At 35.2% G+C, this 20,270-nt stretch overlaps 1 protein-coding gene across 7 annotated transcripts in view; it reads right to left on the bottom strand.

Annotated features, from left to right (window-relative positions):
• Window positions 1-20,270, bottom strand: part of RELCH (RAB11 binding and LisH domain, coiled-coil and HEAT repeat containing) — an 83,349-nt gene that overhangs the window by 37,671 nt on the left and 25,408 nt on the right. For 6 of the 7 annotated variants that reach the window (XR_014780222.1, XM_084786940.1, XM_084786939.1 and 3 more), the window contains 7 exons: window positions 19,503-19,706; window positions 19,308-19,399; window positions 18,515-18,787; window positions 16,017-16,092; window positions 14,900-14,995; window positions 6,877-6,989; window positions 771-861 (listed from right to left, as the gene is read on the bottom strand). Coding sequence is in view for 6 of the 7 variants with exons in the window: in XM_084786940.1 (XP_084643066.1) it covers window positions 771-861; window positions 6,877-6,989; window positions 14,900-14,995; window positions 16,017-16,092; window positions 18,515-18,787; window positions 19,308-19,399; window positions 19,503-19,706 (945 nt within the window). In the remaining variant the exon portion in view is untranslated. Of the gene's footprint in view, window positions 1-770; window positions 862-6,876; window positions 6,990-14,242; window positions 14,834-14,899; window positions 14,996-16,016; window positions 16,093-18,514; window positions 18,788-19,307; window positions 19,400-19,502; window positions 19,707-20,270 lie in introns of those variants that run through there. The other variant, XM_084786944.1, reaches the window with a different exon arrangement.

Raw genomic sequence — 20,270 nt, 5'->3', positions numbered from 1 at the left:
TGAGAACGCCATCTTATAAAGGTGCTTAATGACTTAATACAACCACAAAATCAGCGGACTGGAATATTAACATACATTATAAAAGAAAAACTACTCCAGAGGAAGAATTTAATTATAAATATATAAACCTGCTATATCAAAGGCCTATGCTTTGCATACTGCATGAATGTACAATAAACCTAAGTTTACAATCTGTACAGGCTCTCCATTTGCGTGCGCACGTGCGCGTGCGCACGCACACGCGCACACACACACACACACACACACACACACACACACACACACACTCTGCAGGGACTCAGCACCTGCCGTGTTGTTCTCTACTCTCACCTCCTCACTAGGATGCCTTTGTCTTTCTTCACACTGTTTTCCTAGTTACTATACTAGTACCCGATACTGGAATTAGTGTCCTCTAAGTATCTGCTGAATGAAGGAATAAAACAAAGCACCCCAGGCTATCCCTTTGTGGAAATAAACCGTGATGGACTATGAATAGTAGCCCCTAATTCACATTCCATAACATTTAAAAAGAAAATAAACACCTTCCAAAATAAGAACAAAACGCTAAGAAAGCCATATAGAGGACTGGAGAGATGGCTCAGTGGTTAAGAGCACTGGCTGTTCTTCCCAGCACCCACACGGCAGCTCACAATTGTCTTTAACTCCAGTTCCAAGAGATCTGATACCCTAATACCTATGAAATAAAATTAAATAAATACAGCTAGAAAGAAAGAAGGAAAGAAAGAAAGAAAGTCATACAATTAAGTTACCTGTTCCCAACACTGAGGTAAAAGTTCAGCCTCCACACGTGTTGGTCCAACATGACGTGCAAATGCCACACAACCTGTTAGTATCATTTGCCTGAAAAATAATAGGAAAAATTTTGTATGTGCATTAGAAAATAGAACTATGACCACAAGTTAAAAAGGGCTAAGCAGGAGTGGTAGCACCCTCTTTAACACCAGCAGTTAGGAAGCATGGTAGGCAGATCTCCATGAGTAGAGGCCAGTCTGGTCTATATAAGTTCCAGGACAACAAGGACTACATGGTGAGACCCCATCTTAAAACAAACTCAAATCAAACCAAATAAAAAAAAAGAAACAAGAGTTAATTCTAAGCATCCTTGTCGCTGTTTCTCAATTTGTTAAGCTAATGTCTTATTATGTATTACAGCAACTTTCCACAATCTATCTATATCTCGCTATATATAACATACCCCAGAGCCTGGTCATAATCACTGGCACACAAATTTTAAGCACTTAAAGTACTTCCTCACAATATACATGTACAGAACTTGAAATCATGTACTACCACTATACCAACCACATCTAAACATGAATAGGAAAAAGTGATAGATCTGAAATAGAATTCAAAATAGAAAGGTCAGATGGCCAATGCATTATTAGTTGGATTGGAAATCCACTACATAGTAAAAAATCAGACTAACTAGCAAATGATTTAGCTAGAAATATGGTATGGTTATTATCAAAGAACTGCAGACAGCACCACTATAAATTAAATTTTACTGGGATATTGCTAAAGAAGTCTGAGATTAATTAACTAAAGAAAAGAAACACATGGTTACCTATCAAGCATATGCTAACAAGCATGTTCATTTTTCACTTGTATTATGTAATAATATTAATTATTATCTATTTATTAGTCTCTTTTTATAAAAGGTTGTATTTCTCTAAGACACAGTAGAGGAGCTGGAGAGATGGCCCAGTGGTTAAGAGCACTGGCTGCAGTTGCATAGGTCCCGAGTTCAATTCCCAGCAATCACATGGCAGTTCACAACCCTCTGTAATGGGATGTGTTACCCTCTTCTGTCTGATGTGCTCTTCCATCATGCAGACACACATGGAAGTAGAGTACTCATGTACGTAATACAAATAAATCTTAAAACCTAATAAAACATATATATCAAAAGAAATATTTTCAATTGTGAAAAGCAGAAATAGTTAACAGTCTCAAAGTTCTTAACATTATAAGGAGAGTTTACTCTGAATTTCCAGTATCTTTCTGTTAAAAAATAAATTTACTTAAACTCAAATCGCAAATGGATGGAACTAGAAATGATCATCCTGAGTAAGGTAACCCAGACTCAGAAAGACACGTTTGGTATGTACTAACTTATAAGCAGATATTAGCCACACATATATATACTTGGATAGCAAAACTTGAACTATTTTGTTTTTAATAAATGAAAACCTGAAAGTTTTGTATGTAGAAATTTTTGAGCTTATTTATTTTTAATCTCAAGAATGTAGTTGCCAAAGTAGAAAAGGTATTTTGACACTCTGTATATGTATATAATAATTAAACTGTAATATGTATGTTGTAATTATATATATATATATGTACTTTTACAACTTTCTTGCTTAAATGTTATAATTATCATGCCAAAAAAATTGTTTCATTCACCAGTTACCTGGGATAAGTGTCTTAAGAAACCAAGAGTTTAACTATGTTTTGCATAAATGTTTTAATTGGAAAAAAAACCTAATAAAACAAAACAGAGCAGACAGGAATGCTTTATTCCTGCCACCAGGTGGCAGTAGTTATGTTTAAGTTTTGCCTTTCAAACCTGAACTAAAAATTCAAAGGGATTTCATTACTAAGTACCTAGACAGGAAAGACACTTTAAAAAAGAAAAAAAGATGTGCATTTACTGTACAGTACATCAAAGTGTCCTCAGAAACCTTTCCAATTGAATAGCATTTCCATAGTGCTCTATTTTCCCTCATTCCTGCTTGACTAGTGCACAAGCAGGTGAGTACTTGCTCTTGGGTACATTGTACTAAGACACATAGTGTAAATTTCAGCGTCTGTTAGGCTCATAACTTTGGAGCTCCTTCTACTTTAACTTCCCAGCTTCATGTCTCATGACTCATTTGCTTATAAACAAATCATAAGAAGATGTAAAAAAAGAAGCCCTAAAATTAGATAAATATCTAACAAAGCACAAGCAACATCTCTTTTATTATTAAGGCAAAGACTGCAATAGAAAGACATTGGCACATTATTTTATATAAGAGTTCTTAGTCTCTCTACTGCCAGGATGCTTTCTTCAGCTACCCTTGCAGATTTTCTAAGTGCTTGAACATTAATCAGTCCCTTGAGTTCCTGTGTGCAGGTGCTGTCTGACGGCAATTCCACACTGTTTGTTCCTGACTGTTGCCACTGTGGGCTGCACGAATGCTTCAGGAAGGACCTCTTCCAGGTAGTTCTGCCCTGTCCACTGCTGTGGAGTTTCACCTGACTGATGTTGAAAGAGCACATCTGACTCACTCAGAAACTGGTGTGATCCTGAGGAACCCACATGGTCCTGCACAAGTATGCATGTGATGGGCAATACAGTTTGGAAGTACAGTAGCCGATGAGCTTGCTCCTGATCTTCCACAGGGACTGTGACAATTAACAAAATGGCTTTTGTTCTCAATAATCTTGAGAAGATCAGGAAAGATAAAGATGATAAATTCTGTTAGATTCTGACAAAAAGCCATAGTCACAGATTGCCTAGCTGTTGAGACCAAAGCAGGTCCTCTCTGACAATTGGAAATATAAGCTATTTATAGCCTCTGCTTTAGGGCATACACTTCCTATATGCTCAAGCAATCAAATCAGCATTTAGATAACAGGTTTTCAACCTGTGGGTTGAGGCCCCACTGGGGTTAAACTACCCTTTCGCAAGGGAAGCATCAATTATCTTACAATTCAGATATTTACTGTTATGTTTATAACAGTAGCAAAATTATAATTATGATGGTTGGGGTCACCATCACATGATGAACTATAGTAAAGGGTCATAGCATTAAGAGGGCTGAGAAACACTGATTTAGGTGAAAATAAATTTCTACTTTTTAAAAATCTATTTGGTTGTGACCTACCAAATACCTAAACACTGTATTCTTCTGGTGATACAGCAACTGGCTTCTTGATGCAAACTCAGTGATGCAAATATTCATATAGTAGTTTTATAAATACTAATCATTATGATGTCATAATTATATTATGGTCATCTGTGTGGAAAAATGGGAATACTTATGAGAAATCAAGCATGAAGAAGAAACATAAAGAGATAATATGTGAATTAGGTGCCGACGGTAACTGCACAAATTCAACAGGCATCACTGGAATAACAATGAAAATACTGCAGAGAAATGTGAACAAGGCTCGTCTTATTTTATTAAATAAGCTGAGTAATGGCTCCTTCATTCACTTGTATACAACTTCAGACTTCAAAGCCTTTTCTATTGAAAGAAACTAGATGTCACACTGAACTGACTGGGACCAACTTTCAGAGATTATAAGCTAACTTTGTTGTTCTAAGTTGTAGAAAGGTGGGTAAATACAAGGATGGCTAAATTCATGAAAAGTGATTCTAAGGGGAATGTCTAAATTATAGTAATGTGTATATAGGCATTTCTAGGCTTTTTCTATGTACTTCTGTAAAATTACAGAGTGAAATAGTAAATGTGCCACTTGGCTTTGAAGGTTATCAAGCTGCTGCTGAAATACTATTCAGACCAGTTAGAGAGGCAGGCACTGATGGTTTTCAAGATACTTATATAGTCTCATTAGAGGAGCATGCATTTACACTCTGTCCATCACTAACCGTTATGAGTGAGTACTGAAGAGTTCCTGCGGATTATTAAAAGCAGAGGTTTGAGCAAGCAAACAATTCTTCAGTCCTCTAAGAGGCTGGAAAGCATAGTGGTTGGCTGATATTTGAAATTAACCATTTACAACATATACTCAGTTTTCAGTAGTAGTAAATCTATTGCAAGGCGTTCACTATAAACTTGAAAAACTTGCATGCTTCTCTTTTCGGTGTCTTGTTATTCTAGACTTTTCCTTCTAAGATTGTATTTCTTTGAGTTCCTTTCTGTTTTATAATAGTTATCAATTCTTGATTTTTTTCAAGAATACCAAATAATGTTTATAAATGTTTCTGGAGTAAATTATTTTTCAAAGTACAATATTATTGTGGATTTAATTATGACTTAATTATTAAATGTGTACTAAGTATACAAAAGAAGGATTGGTTTCATTATGACATTTTCACACATGTATCACATAACTTGCTCATGGTTAGTATAATAAAGGCTTAATTTCATTATGACATTTCACACATGTATTTCATTGTACCATGCTCATATATATTGTGAACTCCCAGAATCACTGTCATACTCATAGTATAGTTGAATTTTATGGGTACTTATGCTAATTCTATTTCCAACTTTGATTTAGGAAGAGGCTATACAATATTTTTATTCCTGAGACACTTTAGACATATGAAATATTTAATTACTTGTGCTATGCTGAATCTAGGATTGCTTTTCTCTCTCTCTTTTTTATTTTTAGTACTTGGTTTTCTTCTTTTTCCATGTTGAGACAGGGTCTCTGCTAGAACATAGACAGGCTGGTTTCAAACTATCCCCTGCGTGGGCTTAGTCATGTGAGAGCTAGCACGTCTGTCTCAGTACTTATTTTCTTAACGATGAGAATTTATGTTATTAAAAAAAATTTGAGATGGCTGCAACATCATTCAGATGAAAAGATAGCTGTGCGCTCTCGTTGGTGATTTCTGGTCTTTCTTTGGCTTATAGGATTTTATTGAAGACCACATAATTTGGTCAAAAGGATGTTACTTGCACATTTATTTCTATCTTGACTTCTGACTGTTAATAATCTTGGAATGCAGATGAAAAGAGGGCAGAAGCATCCCGTTTCCTTACACAAAATAATGGCTGTCTGGCTCAGTGCCGTCTACATACTCATAAGGTAGATTATCCTTTCTTTGGAGGGTTGTGTACAGGTTTTCTTAATCTACCTTCGTGCAGTGATATCTTTTTCCCATGTACACCTTTCTCACAAATGTTCACTGCTTATACTTTACTCCCCACCCCAAGTATTTTGTGTTATCATAGGAAACTCCAAATTGAAAGGAATATTCTCAAAATGCCAACTACTTGCCACCTTAAACCAGAAAGTCTCTCTCAAGATTAAAAAGAAACAAATAAAAAGAAACTTACTTTAAACAAGGAAAATCTGAAGAAGTAGCTTAGAATCTATCAAGGTTGCATTACTAGTTATTTTTATAGGTCTTAGCACTCATTCAGAACAGCACTGAAAACACATGTTGATAGGTAAGGCTAGGTTCCTATCTAAAGATATTAGGATGCTTGAGTGATTGATCACTGAGTAGGGTCAATTTTCTCCATGTCACCTAACTACAGCTTCTTGTGTTTAGTAGACAAAGGAAGAGCTGATTTACTTATACCACATGGGAGAACACCAGCAAGATTTATACAGCTTGCTCTATCTCCTTTATAATGAAATTTCAGCTACCACATAATCACTAAGTACTAGAAAATGGCTCTGTATTAGAATGAGTAAAGTGTATTAATAGATTTTAACTAACAGAATTTCTAGATCAGAATATAAGATACTTTTGGTAATATCCTTCAGTAAATTCATGTGTCTAGAGTCCATGAAAAATTAACATTTCAAGAACAAGGTACAAATTCATTTTGCCAAGACTTAGTTATCAGTAATTATAGTAATAGGGGCTCTCAATAGAATCTATACATATTTTTCATATCTTTTTTTTTTCTTTATTAACTTATTTCCAGATGCTTAATTTCTCAGAGTAATTTCCCTATTATCTGTTTATTTGTTGGGGCAAATTGCAGGTTCCTTTTAAAAAAGGAGTTGAGAAGAAAGCAAACTTGATGATAACATAGTTAAAGGTATCTACATGACAGTGGACAGGAGAGCAAACTGAAATTGATATCGGTAAGGAGAAAAGGTCTGGAGAGTAAATCACCAAATATGGCACTCCTTTATTGATCCTGGTAGCAGTACACCAACCTTTGCTCATCGTCTGGCCTCTTGATCAAGTTGAAGAGTATATGGAGGAGCTGGTCTCTTTCTTTAGGCTCAGGGTGTAGGCATGCTGTACACAATATGAGAGGGATCAACTCCTAAAGAAATATGAGGGTGGAGAAATACATATGTATATGTTGGTTATATAGAAGGGTAAACCACAGTGTAATAAAAGTAATTTAAGATTCAACTGACCTTGTCTTCTTATCCAGTATTGCCCAAAGCATCACTAGATTTTTATACTAAATAATATCCCACTATGTGACAAACTGATTTAACTTTAATTCTGTGTTTTAAATTTTTTTGCAGAGACAGTCACTATTTTTTTAAGTGTTAAAGTTAAAAGTCAAAAAGTTAAAAAAAAAACAAAATTTTTTCTGAGACTAGAACATTCACCTCAACGATAAGGTACTTAATTAGCCTGAACTACACTCAAAACCCTTCCATGCACAACAACAAAATACCAAGTCAAAAACAAACACAGGCAAACAAAAAATCAAAATAAATAAAAACCAAAACCTTTCCCAAACAAAGTAACAAAAACTCCTTTCCATTACTACAATATGCTCCTCTTAAGATTAGCTATAATTTAATAAAATTTTGTACTCTTCATATTTAATCCACTGCCGCCTAATTAAAAAACACCATTTCTGGGCTTTAAGTGCAGGTCAGTGGGTATTACTACTGTTATAATTAGAAATACTTGACATTAAACTATATTTCACTGCATATTCAACAAGCATTTTTAAAGAAAGTAACTGCCAACTTTCTTTCTTTCTTTTTAATGTATGAAATTAAAGCTGTTCTACATTTTCATTAAGACAATATTCTAAACCCTGAATATATTATGTTTTTCATTTAAGTGGATTTTCAAATCTACTCTAAAGTACAAGGATTTTTTTTAGAGAGAAATACTCCAAACTTAAGTATTTTACAGAAATCCCTATACTATATTGTGATACAGAGGGGAGAATCTACTTTTTCCATGTATCTGAAGACATGCCCCAAAGTATCAGCAAACTAAAACTAATAAATGAACATGTAACAAGGCTGATTATTATTTACAACTTAGAGCTCAAGAAAACCATGCTAAATTTACCCTGAAAGAGAAGCAAATTTCAAGCATGTAGTTGCTTCCTTAGAAGTAGATAGCACAATTTTCAGAGTTGGGATTGGATCTTAAACGCATGACTAAAAGTTCTTTTCTTTTCTTTTTCAAGGATTTTAATATTTCTTATTAAATTTTCATTAGCTGATGTAAAATTTAAATTGGAAGTTATAAAATCTACCTAAGAGGAAGTCCAAGCAAATGTAAGGAGTGAAAAGTCTTAAGTACTTATTCTGTTATTTCAATCATGTTATTTTGTAGCCTATGTGGATCTTAGACTCAACAGCAACTAAAAAGTGACAGTAATAAAAATCAGGGGGAATAGCTCTGCATTGAGAATGGAAGACAGAATAGATGAGTCCTGTATGACTACACTGGATTAGTTAAGATTTTATTGGAGAACTCTCATAAAAGAAATACTTAATCTGACTTGGAAGTTCAGTGATACAAGAGGCAAAGACCATTAGTACCAAGAAATGTATCACTCTTGGTTAATTCTGTTCAGGCTCCTGAGTCAATGCAACCAATGAGAGAAGTTACAAGTTTCAACGTCAGTGCGTCCATCTAAGAGTAGAACCCTATGTTAGAAACCTTCCCAGAAGCACTAACAGAGAGAAATGACTTCAAAAACAAAAAGAAGACTCCCAGGTTTGACCTGTCCTTTCTGTCAGGTCTGATAGTTTGCTCCCCAGCAGCTTCCTTTTCCTTTCTGTTTCTACTTCCTATTCTTATCTAAATTCACTTGAAAATCTGTAACTTTAAAGTTATGAAATGAAGGAAAGATGTTTGTCATACTTACAAAGATAGAATTTAAAACAAGGAGTATAATGTTTGGTCTTAAAACAAAACAAAACAAAACAAACAACCTTAAAAAACTGTAGCACAAAACATCATGCTATTTCTTCTTTATGTTTTCAACCCTTCTTCCTAGTTTCCTTTATCATGAGGCTTGGTATTCGTAACAAAAGGGAGTGTTCTTTATGTATTATAGAAAGTCTTTTAACTGTAATGGCTAAGGATATGCCAACTGAGAACACTGGTTCTAAACTAGGTAAAGGCAAACATTTCTTTTAGCTTCTTCAAGTGAAAGAGGTAAGAAATTGAATTAGTGCAGAGATGGTAGGTGCTTTATATATACGTTTTCAATGTATCCACTGTAGATACAGTGATCTTATGAGATTTAAGGTGGCCTTAAAAAGCTTCTCATCATGGTAGCCATTATCAAACAATCCAAACCGAACCATGAGGAGCAAAGCAGCAAAGTTTGGGTTCCTTTATTTGGAAAATTAAGATACTGGAATTTTGAAGAAAAAACTACGTTTTGTTTGCTAAAGTGAGAGCTGTTAATACTTTCTATTACCATCTGATTTAACTTCTTCTTAGCAAAATTTGCAACATATGAGAAATCACTGCCAATAATTTTTAGTTGATGCTCCATATCAAAGTAATTCAGTACACCTTGATATGGTGTGCTCAATGGCTATGACATGTACAACTCAGCAGAGAAGGGATGCTAGACAGCCTCTTCCTCAGACACAGTGCTGACAGAAATAATAATAATAATAATAATAATAATAATAATAATAATAATAATAATAATAATAATAATAATAATAATAATTTAGAGGCCTGCTAATATAAAGGGCACAGATCATGACTAGAATTTTACCTGCTAAGCAGGGTCAACCACAAATAATTGCTATTCTGTCATTTATTTATTCTCACCTCCTACTTACGGTACTCTTGAAATAATGAGTTACATAAGCACATGCCTTTTGTGCTATTTATTTATATTTACTGTGAATTCACCTCTAAGTCTCTGAAGCATTAGTACATCTATGCCTTAGAGATTACTGTTCACCAGTTTACTTACTACACAGTCATTCACAAACTGGATCAATTTTCTCCTTTTGGCATCATTCCTCTAATTCAAAAACTCTAGCTGTTTAAAAACTTTCATTGTAGTTCTGATTGCTATATCTAAAAAAATGACTAAATTGTTATATCTAAATTTCTCTAAGCAGACAAGGTGGTACTATTAGAATATGTTTGTGAAATATAATTTTAATATATTCAAAGTAATAGAGCAAAGAATTTTAATTTTTTACACAAAAGTATAATCATAACCTCCATGGTTAAGAAAATATCTATGATAATTATAACTCTAATATTATATCGAAAAGGTAATTCTCCCTTATGTAGGAAAAGTTAACATTCCAATTTTTTCCAGCCCTCCCCCCCCCCCCCACTTTTCACTTCATGTGTATCCAATGTAGGGTACGTGCATGTCCTAATGTTGATGTACAGAATCTTCCTCAATTGCTCTTTTATCTTATTCTTTGAGGTAGCATCTTTCCATCAAATCCACAGTTTGACAATATAGCTAGTTTTGCTAGCCAGCTCGCTTCAGAGATTTTTTTGGGTCACATTTCTCTGTCTTCCAGGGCTTAAGTTATAGCTGAGTTGCCAGCCCAGGCAATATTCATGTAGGTACGGGGGATCCAAACTCTGATCCTTCTGCTTTCCTGTTCACTGAGCCATCTCTGTCTCTGTCTCTCCCCCTTCTCTGTGTCTCTGTCTCTCTGTATGTACTTGCCATAGCACAAGTGTAGAAGCCAGAGGACAACCTCTGGTATTGGTCATCACCCATGAGACATGGTTCCACTCCGCTGTCTCTACTTCCTACCTCTCCACAGAGTGCAGAGATTATAGTCACATGCACTACTGCATCTACCCCCAAGCCCCACCATGCATGCCCTGAGACAGTGTTTCTCTGTATAGCTCTGGCTGTCCTTGAACTCAAGAGATCTGCCTGCCTCCCAAGTGTTTGGATTAAAGGTGTGCACCGATGGATGGCTCCACATCTGGCTTTTAAGTTGATTCTAGGCATCATAAATCAGGTTGTCACGGTTACAGTTAGGGTTAGGGTTTTACCCACTGAGCCATCTTTCCAGTCTTATGTGTCTACACTTTAAAGAAATAAAACTCATAAATAATTTTTAAAAATCAAAAAATTATTTTAAACTTATATGCATCTGTATGTGCATATATAAATTTGTCATGCATATGTGCACGTGCACGTGCAAACACTTACAGACACACACACACACAGAGGCCTGCAGGTGGATTCCATGGAGCTCAAGTTACACACACACACACATGCGCGCGCGCGCGCGCACGCGCGCGCGCGGATGGCTGGGGGAGGGAGGCAGGCTTGGAGGTGGATTCTCTGGAGCTGAAGTTTCAAGTGGTTGTGAGCTAGCTTATATGGGTGCTGGGAAGTGAAAGAGCAGCAAGTGCTATTAACTCTTTAGCCATTTCTCTAGTCCCAATTTTAAATTTTGTAAAAACCAGTGTGCATTTATACTAGATAAGGGGATAGGCATCTGAGAAGAAGCCAAAACAGAGTGAATGTTCAGATGTGTGGAGAGGGGCATGAAACAGTAAGGAGTTTCAAAAAGTAATCAAAACTCGCTAAATGAAGAATGTCCAGGATTAGAGACTTTTCAGGATCAATCCTACTTAAACTAATATTGGTGGTGGTGGGAGGGAGAAGAGCAGCAAGCAGTCCCCAGCACACTCTAGGAAGATTTACCTAGTCAGATACACGAAGTAGAAAACAGTAGACCAGTATCTCTTAGAAATACACGCACAAAAATGTTCAACCAAATACTAATGTCCAATCAATAGCACATTAAAAGGATTCTATACCACTAAAGAGCTATACTCTAGCAAGTGGAGAGTGAATGAACATAAAATCAATATAGCACATATGCAGAACAATGAGGAAATACTCTGTGATCACATCAATGCATATTAAAAAAAAAAAAAAGAACATGACCAAATTTATTGCCCTTTCATGATTAAAAAAAGAAGAAGGAAAAAGAAGCACTGAGAGGGAATTTCCTTAACATGATAATGGACATTAAAATAAATCCCCAGAACTAGCATAAAGGGTAGAAAAGCCTGAAAGCATCTTTGCCCATACAAGATCAGTCACAAGACAAAGGGTATCTGCTTCCTAAAATGATTACTGCTAAAAATACATTCCTAATCCTATATAGAGTATTTAAAACAGGATTAAATGAAGGATATCCAAGTCTCCAAAATTATCTCTGTAGATTCTGTGGTTCTATAGACAGAAAACATCAGAGGACTCATAAAACTATTAACAATGAAAGCAAAATCACTTGAAGTTACAAGGTATTATAAATGAACACATCTGCTACATTTCTATATATTAGCAATGAATAATCTAAAATAAAATTAATGAAACATGTTCATTTGTTACAACAACCGAAAGAATAAATGCTGAGGACAAATGTAATTAAAGAAATGAAAGCCATGACATAAGACAGGTGTGGCGGTGCACACTTCTAATCCTAGCACTTGGGAGGCAGAGGCAGGTGGGTCTTTGAGTTTGAGGCCAGGCTGGTCTACAGAGCAAGTTCCAGAATATAGCCAGGTTTACACAGAGAAACCTGGCCTCATAAAACCCAAACCCACCCACCTCCAAAAAAGCCATGACACACCCATGCAGGGAAGCAGAGAAGACAATGTTGTCAGGATAGCAATGCTCCTTGGGTCAAGAAGTTTCAATACAATATCTTTCAAAATTCTCATGACCTGTTTTTGCAGAAAAGGAAGCTAAGCATTAACATCTATACAAATGCTAGAGTCCCTAACTAGCCAAGTGCTATTGAAACAGGTAAAATTGGAAGACTCAGATGTCCCAATTATTTAAACTTATTAAAAACTAGAGTAGTCAAAACAGTGGGAGTGGCAAACTTTTTCTCTTGAACATGTCAGCGCAATAATCTTAATATAAGAGGTAAGACTAAAATGATTGCAAGTCACATGTGATATAGATTTCATATCTAGAATATATGAAGACTTCTACTCTTACAGATAAAACACAAGAAGAAGATGATCCAATTAACAATGATCAAAGGACATGGGGAAAAAACATTAGAATTTAGTAAAACTATAATATGGAATGGGGAAAAGGGTTTGTGTTGTCTATCTTTTTCTACTGAAAAAAGTTTATCTATTTTAATATATTGCTTACTAAAACTCTCAAACTCTGCTTCTAATGTGTTTCGGAATCAGAATATTATGATCATCAGTTCACTAAACTTTTAAACATTGCTTATTCTGAAAAAAAGCAAACAAGACTTGGGAAGTAATCCCCAAATACCAATCCTTTAATCACAAAAGCTCTATAAAAATATATACTTAAACAGATAAAATATAAAGATGAATTGTCAGGGACACAATAAGACAAGTTTTGCCTTATTTCCCCTCTGGTGGTACTAGGGATTGAGCCTCATGGGTGCTGAGCTCTATAGTTTGTTTGCCCTTGTATACCCAGGGATTTGTTTTAAACCAAGCTAATATACACTTTACTATTTACTAATTTAATTTTGAGGGAACACAACTTTAATCAAATAGAACAAGATAAAAATAATTAGAGAGGAGGATCAGTTCTTCATGAATCTACAATAACATTCAATAGTTTCAAACATAAAAAATGTAAAGTTAGCCAGACAAGTATACATGTGTACACACACATACACACACACACACACACACACACACAATCTGATTATTGGTGATATAATTCTATAAGTAATTCATGCAATACAACCAGACTTTAGTTACAGAAATTATTTATTATTAATATGGAAAATAAAAAAGGTAAAACTGGCCTTATGGGAGTTAGGTTTGGTTACATTTAAAGATTGTGCTGAGGAAGGACAAATAAGTGGGATGCAAACAGTAATTCACAACACGGATGATATTACAAGGCGAAAAAGAGAAAGCTCAAACACCATCCTGCCAGGCAGAACTGCAAAACAATCTGAATTTGGACACTGATCCTTCAAGATCTAGAAAACTTCTACACATAATACTATTTTAAAGTCATTTAAAATTACTTAAAAATAAAGCCATCAGCAAGAATAGTTTGAATGCATCTTAAAAATTAAAAGTACCTATAGGAATAAAAACTTTCAAAGCTCTACATATCCTTTCTTGAGGATCAGTACAAATTTCTTTTGCTTAAATAGATAACTAAGGTCAGCTTTAATTGGGCTTTGCAAATGCATTATGTATCTATCATACTGTAGGTCCCATGAATATGAGTAAAATCAGTGGTAAACAAAAACACGATAGTGACAAAAACATACACACTTTAATCTTTTACTGGCTAAATAAATATAAATATGTAATAATAGTTTATACCTGTAAAGATAACTTCTTAATATGTTCCTGGCTCATGGTCTAGGTCACATGTACTAAAATTTACTTGCAACTTTATCTAGGATATTTAAAGAATCTGTCAAGAATATAAATACAAGAAAAACTTAGGAACCTTAAAATGTTATTATAGTTACTTTCACCACTATCCTATCACTATAAGATAATTTATTGTCAAACAAACATAATAAAACTAACATTTATAGCAGGCAGTTACAAATGTATTTGGGGGAAGTTACATTATTATTTATTAGTCACTGTTAATTTTTAATGAGTGTCAACTTTTGTAGACATATCAAAGACATCATAAAAAAAAAACCCAGAAAAAAATCAATTAGTGTTTGGTAATATGAAAATGACTGCATTTATGACACATAAATGGACCTACAGTAAAAGCACTGCAGAAGCTAATAATAATGCTTTAAGCAAAACTGGAAACCATGAATACCATGCAGGTTTACTGAACTCACCTGACAGAGGTGTAAAACCATTCTCTAGGAGCAGAGACGCATGCACAAAAGTAAGAATATGATTGCAAGTAACAGACTTAACAAAATAAAAATATAACACTGAATTTCAAAATGACAAAAATGGGCCACATGACGGGACTACTGGGAATGAAAACACTTCTTGGTATCTTACCTCTCTTTTTGCCAACAGCACATTAGGAACAATGTGAGGCAGGCAGCGTCCCAGCATTAACATAACGCTTTTTTCACTGTCTGCAATCCTAGACACCTAGAAAATCAAACAGTTAGATGATTGTAGATGACTTCTGTCCATATAAGTGGGTAAAAGTTTGTACTCTGGATCTTGTTGCTTCCGATGTAAACACACATTCCAGCACTGCAATTCATACTACTAATAACAACACTGCCCTAAATAACGTCATGTCTGTGGGGCAGTCATGGAGTCAATATGCTAGTAACAGGGGCACAGTTGAGTACAAGGGATACCATCAATTTCATGTTTATGATGCTGGGCTAACACACACTAAGCTTCTACTCAGCTATACCCCTAGCTGCTAAGGACAACTCAAAAAGTCGCTTATCCTAGCAGCTAGGGATGCCGCACAGTAGGATAACTACGGTGGTTAACAATAAATTGAATATTACAAATTAGCTCATATAGACGATTTATGACTTTGACTGTGTCCAACATGCACAAAAATATTATCTGAAATGATAGACGTCAATCACCCTGATCCAATGGATCCTTGTGCAAAGATCTATCTAAATGTCAAACTGTGCATAAACAGGTACAATTCTACATGCCAGGAAAAATTAATATTTATTTAAAAAATAAAATAAAATATTACTAAAAAATAGTAGTGAGACCTGGAAGGCCTACTATAATTCAGCTCTGAGAAGCAGGGATAGCCCAGAAATGGAGCCTCCTCAATGGTTGCTGGTTTGTTTGCTTTTTTCTTAAAAAGCTGCAACCACACCAGGACAACAGCTTGTATAATGAAATGCACCAACAGCTTGCATGATGAAATGCATCATGAGTGGCTTAAGAAAGCTGGTGCAATTCTATAATGAAGTTTGTCAGACTGCAAGTGAACCAATTATCAAATGCCTTCCTTACTGCTTAAAATTTTGGGTACTATTTCTTTAAAAGTTACTTTTAAATAATAGGTTTTCAACTGCAATCCAATCATAGCATAAATATTTTTGTATGAAACCCTATAAACAAACAACACCCACCTCCCAAAATAACAAAGCAGAGGTGTTTTATGAAAGCTGTGATATAAACTCACCTCTGATCCTAAACGACTATCTGCTGACATTCGACAAAAAGAGAGTAGTGCTTGGTGGAAAGCAGGTGACAATTTCCTTCAAGAAAATAATGGAAAAAAGGGAGACAGAACCCAAGAATTAGCACTGCTATCTCAGGAGGAAGTAAACTGCATATCTGCATATGGAAACTCACCTCCCTAACTCTAATCCTACCCCAGGATGTGTGTGTGTGTTGCCCAGACTTCTCAGCCACCAGACTTGACCAATCCAACCACAGGAGAGAAAACACTGTGCATTACAAACAGCCCAATGCCATACAGGTGAACAGTCCTTCAGTGTTAGTGAATACACTAAGTGGTCCAGTGATGAATAATTATAGAAAACATTTCTCAAATCTAAAATGAGTACCATCTCCACCCTCCATTTTCTATGGCTTCTGTAAAGCTGACAAAGGTTGAACAAGACACAAAGCCAGAAAGGCACTGATCTATAATGATTCCACCTTATCCTACATAAAAATTATAAAAGAAGGGAATATTCACTGAACATTCCTGACATAATTTAAAAGATAAACACTGGAGGGACAATAGAAAATATTAACTTACTTTTATGTTTAATAAGAATGGTCAAGCCTATGTTTATTTCTAAAACACTGATCTCTATGAAATAGCACTCATTAAGTTGACTATGGGTTGCTCCATCTACAAAAGCCAATGGCAAAACTCACAAAAGAGCATACTTAGTAGGTACCACAAAAATGTACTCAGTAATTCCCATGAGTGCAAAGTTAGAGAGATGGGCCAACGCTAGTACCCTTTGCTCTTATATGGAAGGGACCATAATCTATTTATTTGTTCAAACCAGAAACCACAAACCAATCTTTCTCTTACCCTCACTGGACTAATTTCTTTTTATTGACTTCAAATCCAATAAAACTTCCAGCATTTAATTATCTTTCAATTTTGTTTCTTCCATTCTTCCATATGCATTCTTTACATGCTCATCCTGATTTCTCTGCCTAGTTAACTCACACTTAGCCTTCAAAACTAAGAGCAGATGGCATTTCTTCCATGAAACCTTTCTGTTGATAACTAGGCTGGATACTTTGATTATGTGTTCCCAATGCAAGACCTACTCTCTTAATTTTTATACTTTAATTGCTTCACTGTCTTCTCTCTTAGACCATAGTGCTTGTGTATGAAAGGATTATAGTGTGTCTCATTCACCAATATATTTTTACTAGCACTGTCTCGCATACAGTTAAGATCTATTGAGTGACTGTAACACCATCCACCTTCAGAGTATAAAAAAAAACTATATAGATTCTCTTCTATAAAAGGACTTTACAAGTACTGTTACTACTGAGCACCATAATATACATTTCCATGATTTTATCTCATCCACATCAGAACAAATACACCTTGAGGACTGTACATCTTATTATTCCAATTCTGTAAGCTTTAAATATACAAAGATAACAATATTATTTAATGGGTACAGAATGTTGTGATTCATGAATAGAAAACATCCTATACAAACAAATCTAGTATTTCTCAGTGATAATGAAGATCTGTAAGTCTAAAGCAAATTAGATATGCTTTAAAATTTTTATCCTAGGGCTGGGAAAGATGGCTCAGAGGTAAAAGGCACTGACTGTTCTTCCACAAGTCTTGAGTTCAATTCCCAGCAACCACATGGTGGCTGACAACCATCTATAATGTGATCTGATGCCTGCTTCAGGTATGTGCACAGGCAGAGCACTGTACACATAATAAATAAAAAATAAAATTTTTTTAAAAATTTATTCTAATGTTGGGCACACTGGGCCTGTTTTTAACAAGAAGATGATAGTGGCCAAAAGTGCACTATAGGACTAAATAAGTTGGTATACAATAAGCACATATGCACGAAAAATATTAGTAAATACTCCCTTCTTAACAATGTTTTTTCGGGTTACAACTGAAAGTATTTTAAATTCATGCTTTTTTTTCCTACTAGATAATTTAACCACAAAGTATGGGAGCTATGCTTTACCTTTTTTTTTTTTAACTTCCTGAGTTTTAAGTACTACAATCAAACAAAAATTAAATGAACTAAGAGAATATTAGTAATACACAACTAGTAATAAGCAGATATAGAAAAAGGACTTGAACAATACTATTTTTGTCTTGTTTTGGTTTAATGCAGGCAACTATATAGCATTAAAACCTGAGCTTATACAGAAGAAAGGTAAGAAGTGTGGAGGGGAAGGCCAAGAGCACTTAGTAACCTACAGGTTATTTATGGTCTTATGTATTTAAACCAAGACAGACCTTGTCAATTTATGGTTTCCTTCTCTTTGATATAATTTAATACTTATTTGTTCCATTTTGAGACATGTATTCTGCCTACATGCTAAGTTATACCAAGTGTAATAATTTGTAACTACAAAAGGTGTTCCAACATAAACTGAAGTTCTTCAGCCTGACAAGGCACAAACAGTGAAACAGACATTTCAAAACATAGCACGCACACTAACCTGTTGGGTTGATCAAAATGGACTGTGCTTTTACTTGGTACAGAAGAAGGTGGCAGCTCTTCTCTGTCCTTCCTGGGGAGAGAACCTGAGGAATTCTCTTTAGGAATAGAGGAGTCAGCTCCATCTGGTACTTCAAGGTGAACATCCTTGTTTTTTTCCTGGTCTGAACTATTTACAATTGTCTGTCTACTGTCTTCAGGAACCAAAGAAGGCTGCACAGAATCACCAACTGCTACGGCGGTAAAGTGTTCAGTTTTGAGGATGTCCATCTCACTGAAGAAAGAAAATTCCCAGAGAACAATTTCAGTTTTGGAAGCCTTGATGCCAGTATCCATCCCAAGAGATCACAAGCAGAACATACTAAAAGCCAATTAGCTAGTGAGCCCAAGCTCTTCTGTACAACAGTCACTGGAGCTCCCTACTCCAAAAGTGTAGCTGTAAACTATCACCAGGAGGGAAGCAATGGCCTTAAAGCCTGCTCTGGAGAAATGAAATAATGAATGGTGAAGTAAATATAAAATAACTAATGTGGAGTTATTTTACAGAAACTGACAAGACTTGGGTGAAGTCGAAATATATAACTTCTCCTAAGTATAAGATCTCTACATCAATCTAATCTACTGGTGAGGGGATATTTTTGCCTTTTTAAATACTGAAAATAATTAAGAAGCTTTAATAAGAGCTTTGTGAAAATATTATGCTTTACTATTGAAACCTTGCTTCACATATCTATATAACCTGCCAATGTGAACACAAACTTTAGGACTTTTATAAATAACAACTAAGTACTAACCTTTCAAGCCTTCTGATTTGTTCCATCAGTGACCATTTTTCATTATTTAGTAAACTAATTTTATCTTCTAATTTCTGTACTAGCAAGGAGTTCTAAAAATCAAAGCAGGAAAAAAAGCAGAAACTCAAGATCTCACAGTAATAGTTTTACATAAATACTTTTTGTGGAAATGAATAATTAGCTGATATTTCTCACCTCTACAGGTAGGGAAGTGTCAAGGGTTGGAGGGACATTGGCTAGAACTGGTGTAAGAGCCTCTAATTCATCTTCATCTACTCCACTGGCCACATCCACAAGATCTTTCCCAGTCACTTGATGATTTCCAAAATCTCGGTAAAGTTGTAACAAGTCCGGGGGTTTGGGAATATTTAATCCTACATCATCCCATAATTCAAAATCCTAGTAGGACATATACACAAAGACACACAGAAAAAATATATAAAAAAAAAGTCCTTGAGAAGCTGGTGTGATCGCTCAGTGGGTAAAGGTATTTATTGTCAAATTCAATCACCTGAGTTCAATCCCTGCCACAGATATGGTTGGAGTAAAAAACCAACTCTAAATCTGTTCCTTGACTTTTCCACATGTTATACACACACACACACACACACACACACACACACACACACACACACACACACACACACACACAGAGAGAGAGAGAGAAATAAATATAATTAAAGATAATAAAAAAAAACCAATAAGGCAATTTTATCTTGCATCTTGTGTCAAGTATTGCTATGCTGGAAAACTAAAGATAATAATTTTATTATAATGTCTAAATGTGCTGGGCATGATGGTGTAACACCTTTAGTCCCAACACCAGGGAGGCAGAGGCACATGGATTTGTCTGTTTGATGGCAGCCTGCACTGAGTTCCAGGTTGGCCAGGGCTACATAGTGAGACCATGTCTCTAAACAAAATAAAAACAACAAAAAGTTCAAGTGTATATTCTAGGTACTC

The sequence above is a fragment of the Acomys minous genome (assembly GCF_964271855.1).
Source record: "Acomys minous genome assembly, chromosome: 1".
Classification (NCBI taxonomy): domain Eukaryota; kingdom Metazoa; phylum Chordata; class Mammalia; order Rodentia; family Muridae; genus Acomys; species Acomys minous.
This window is presented reverse-complemented; position numbering and strand designations above follow the sequence as displayed.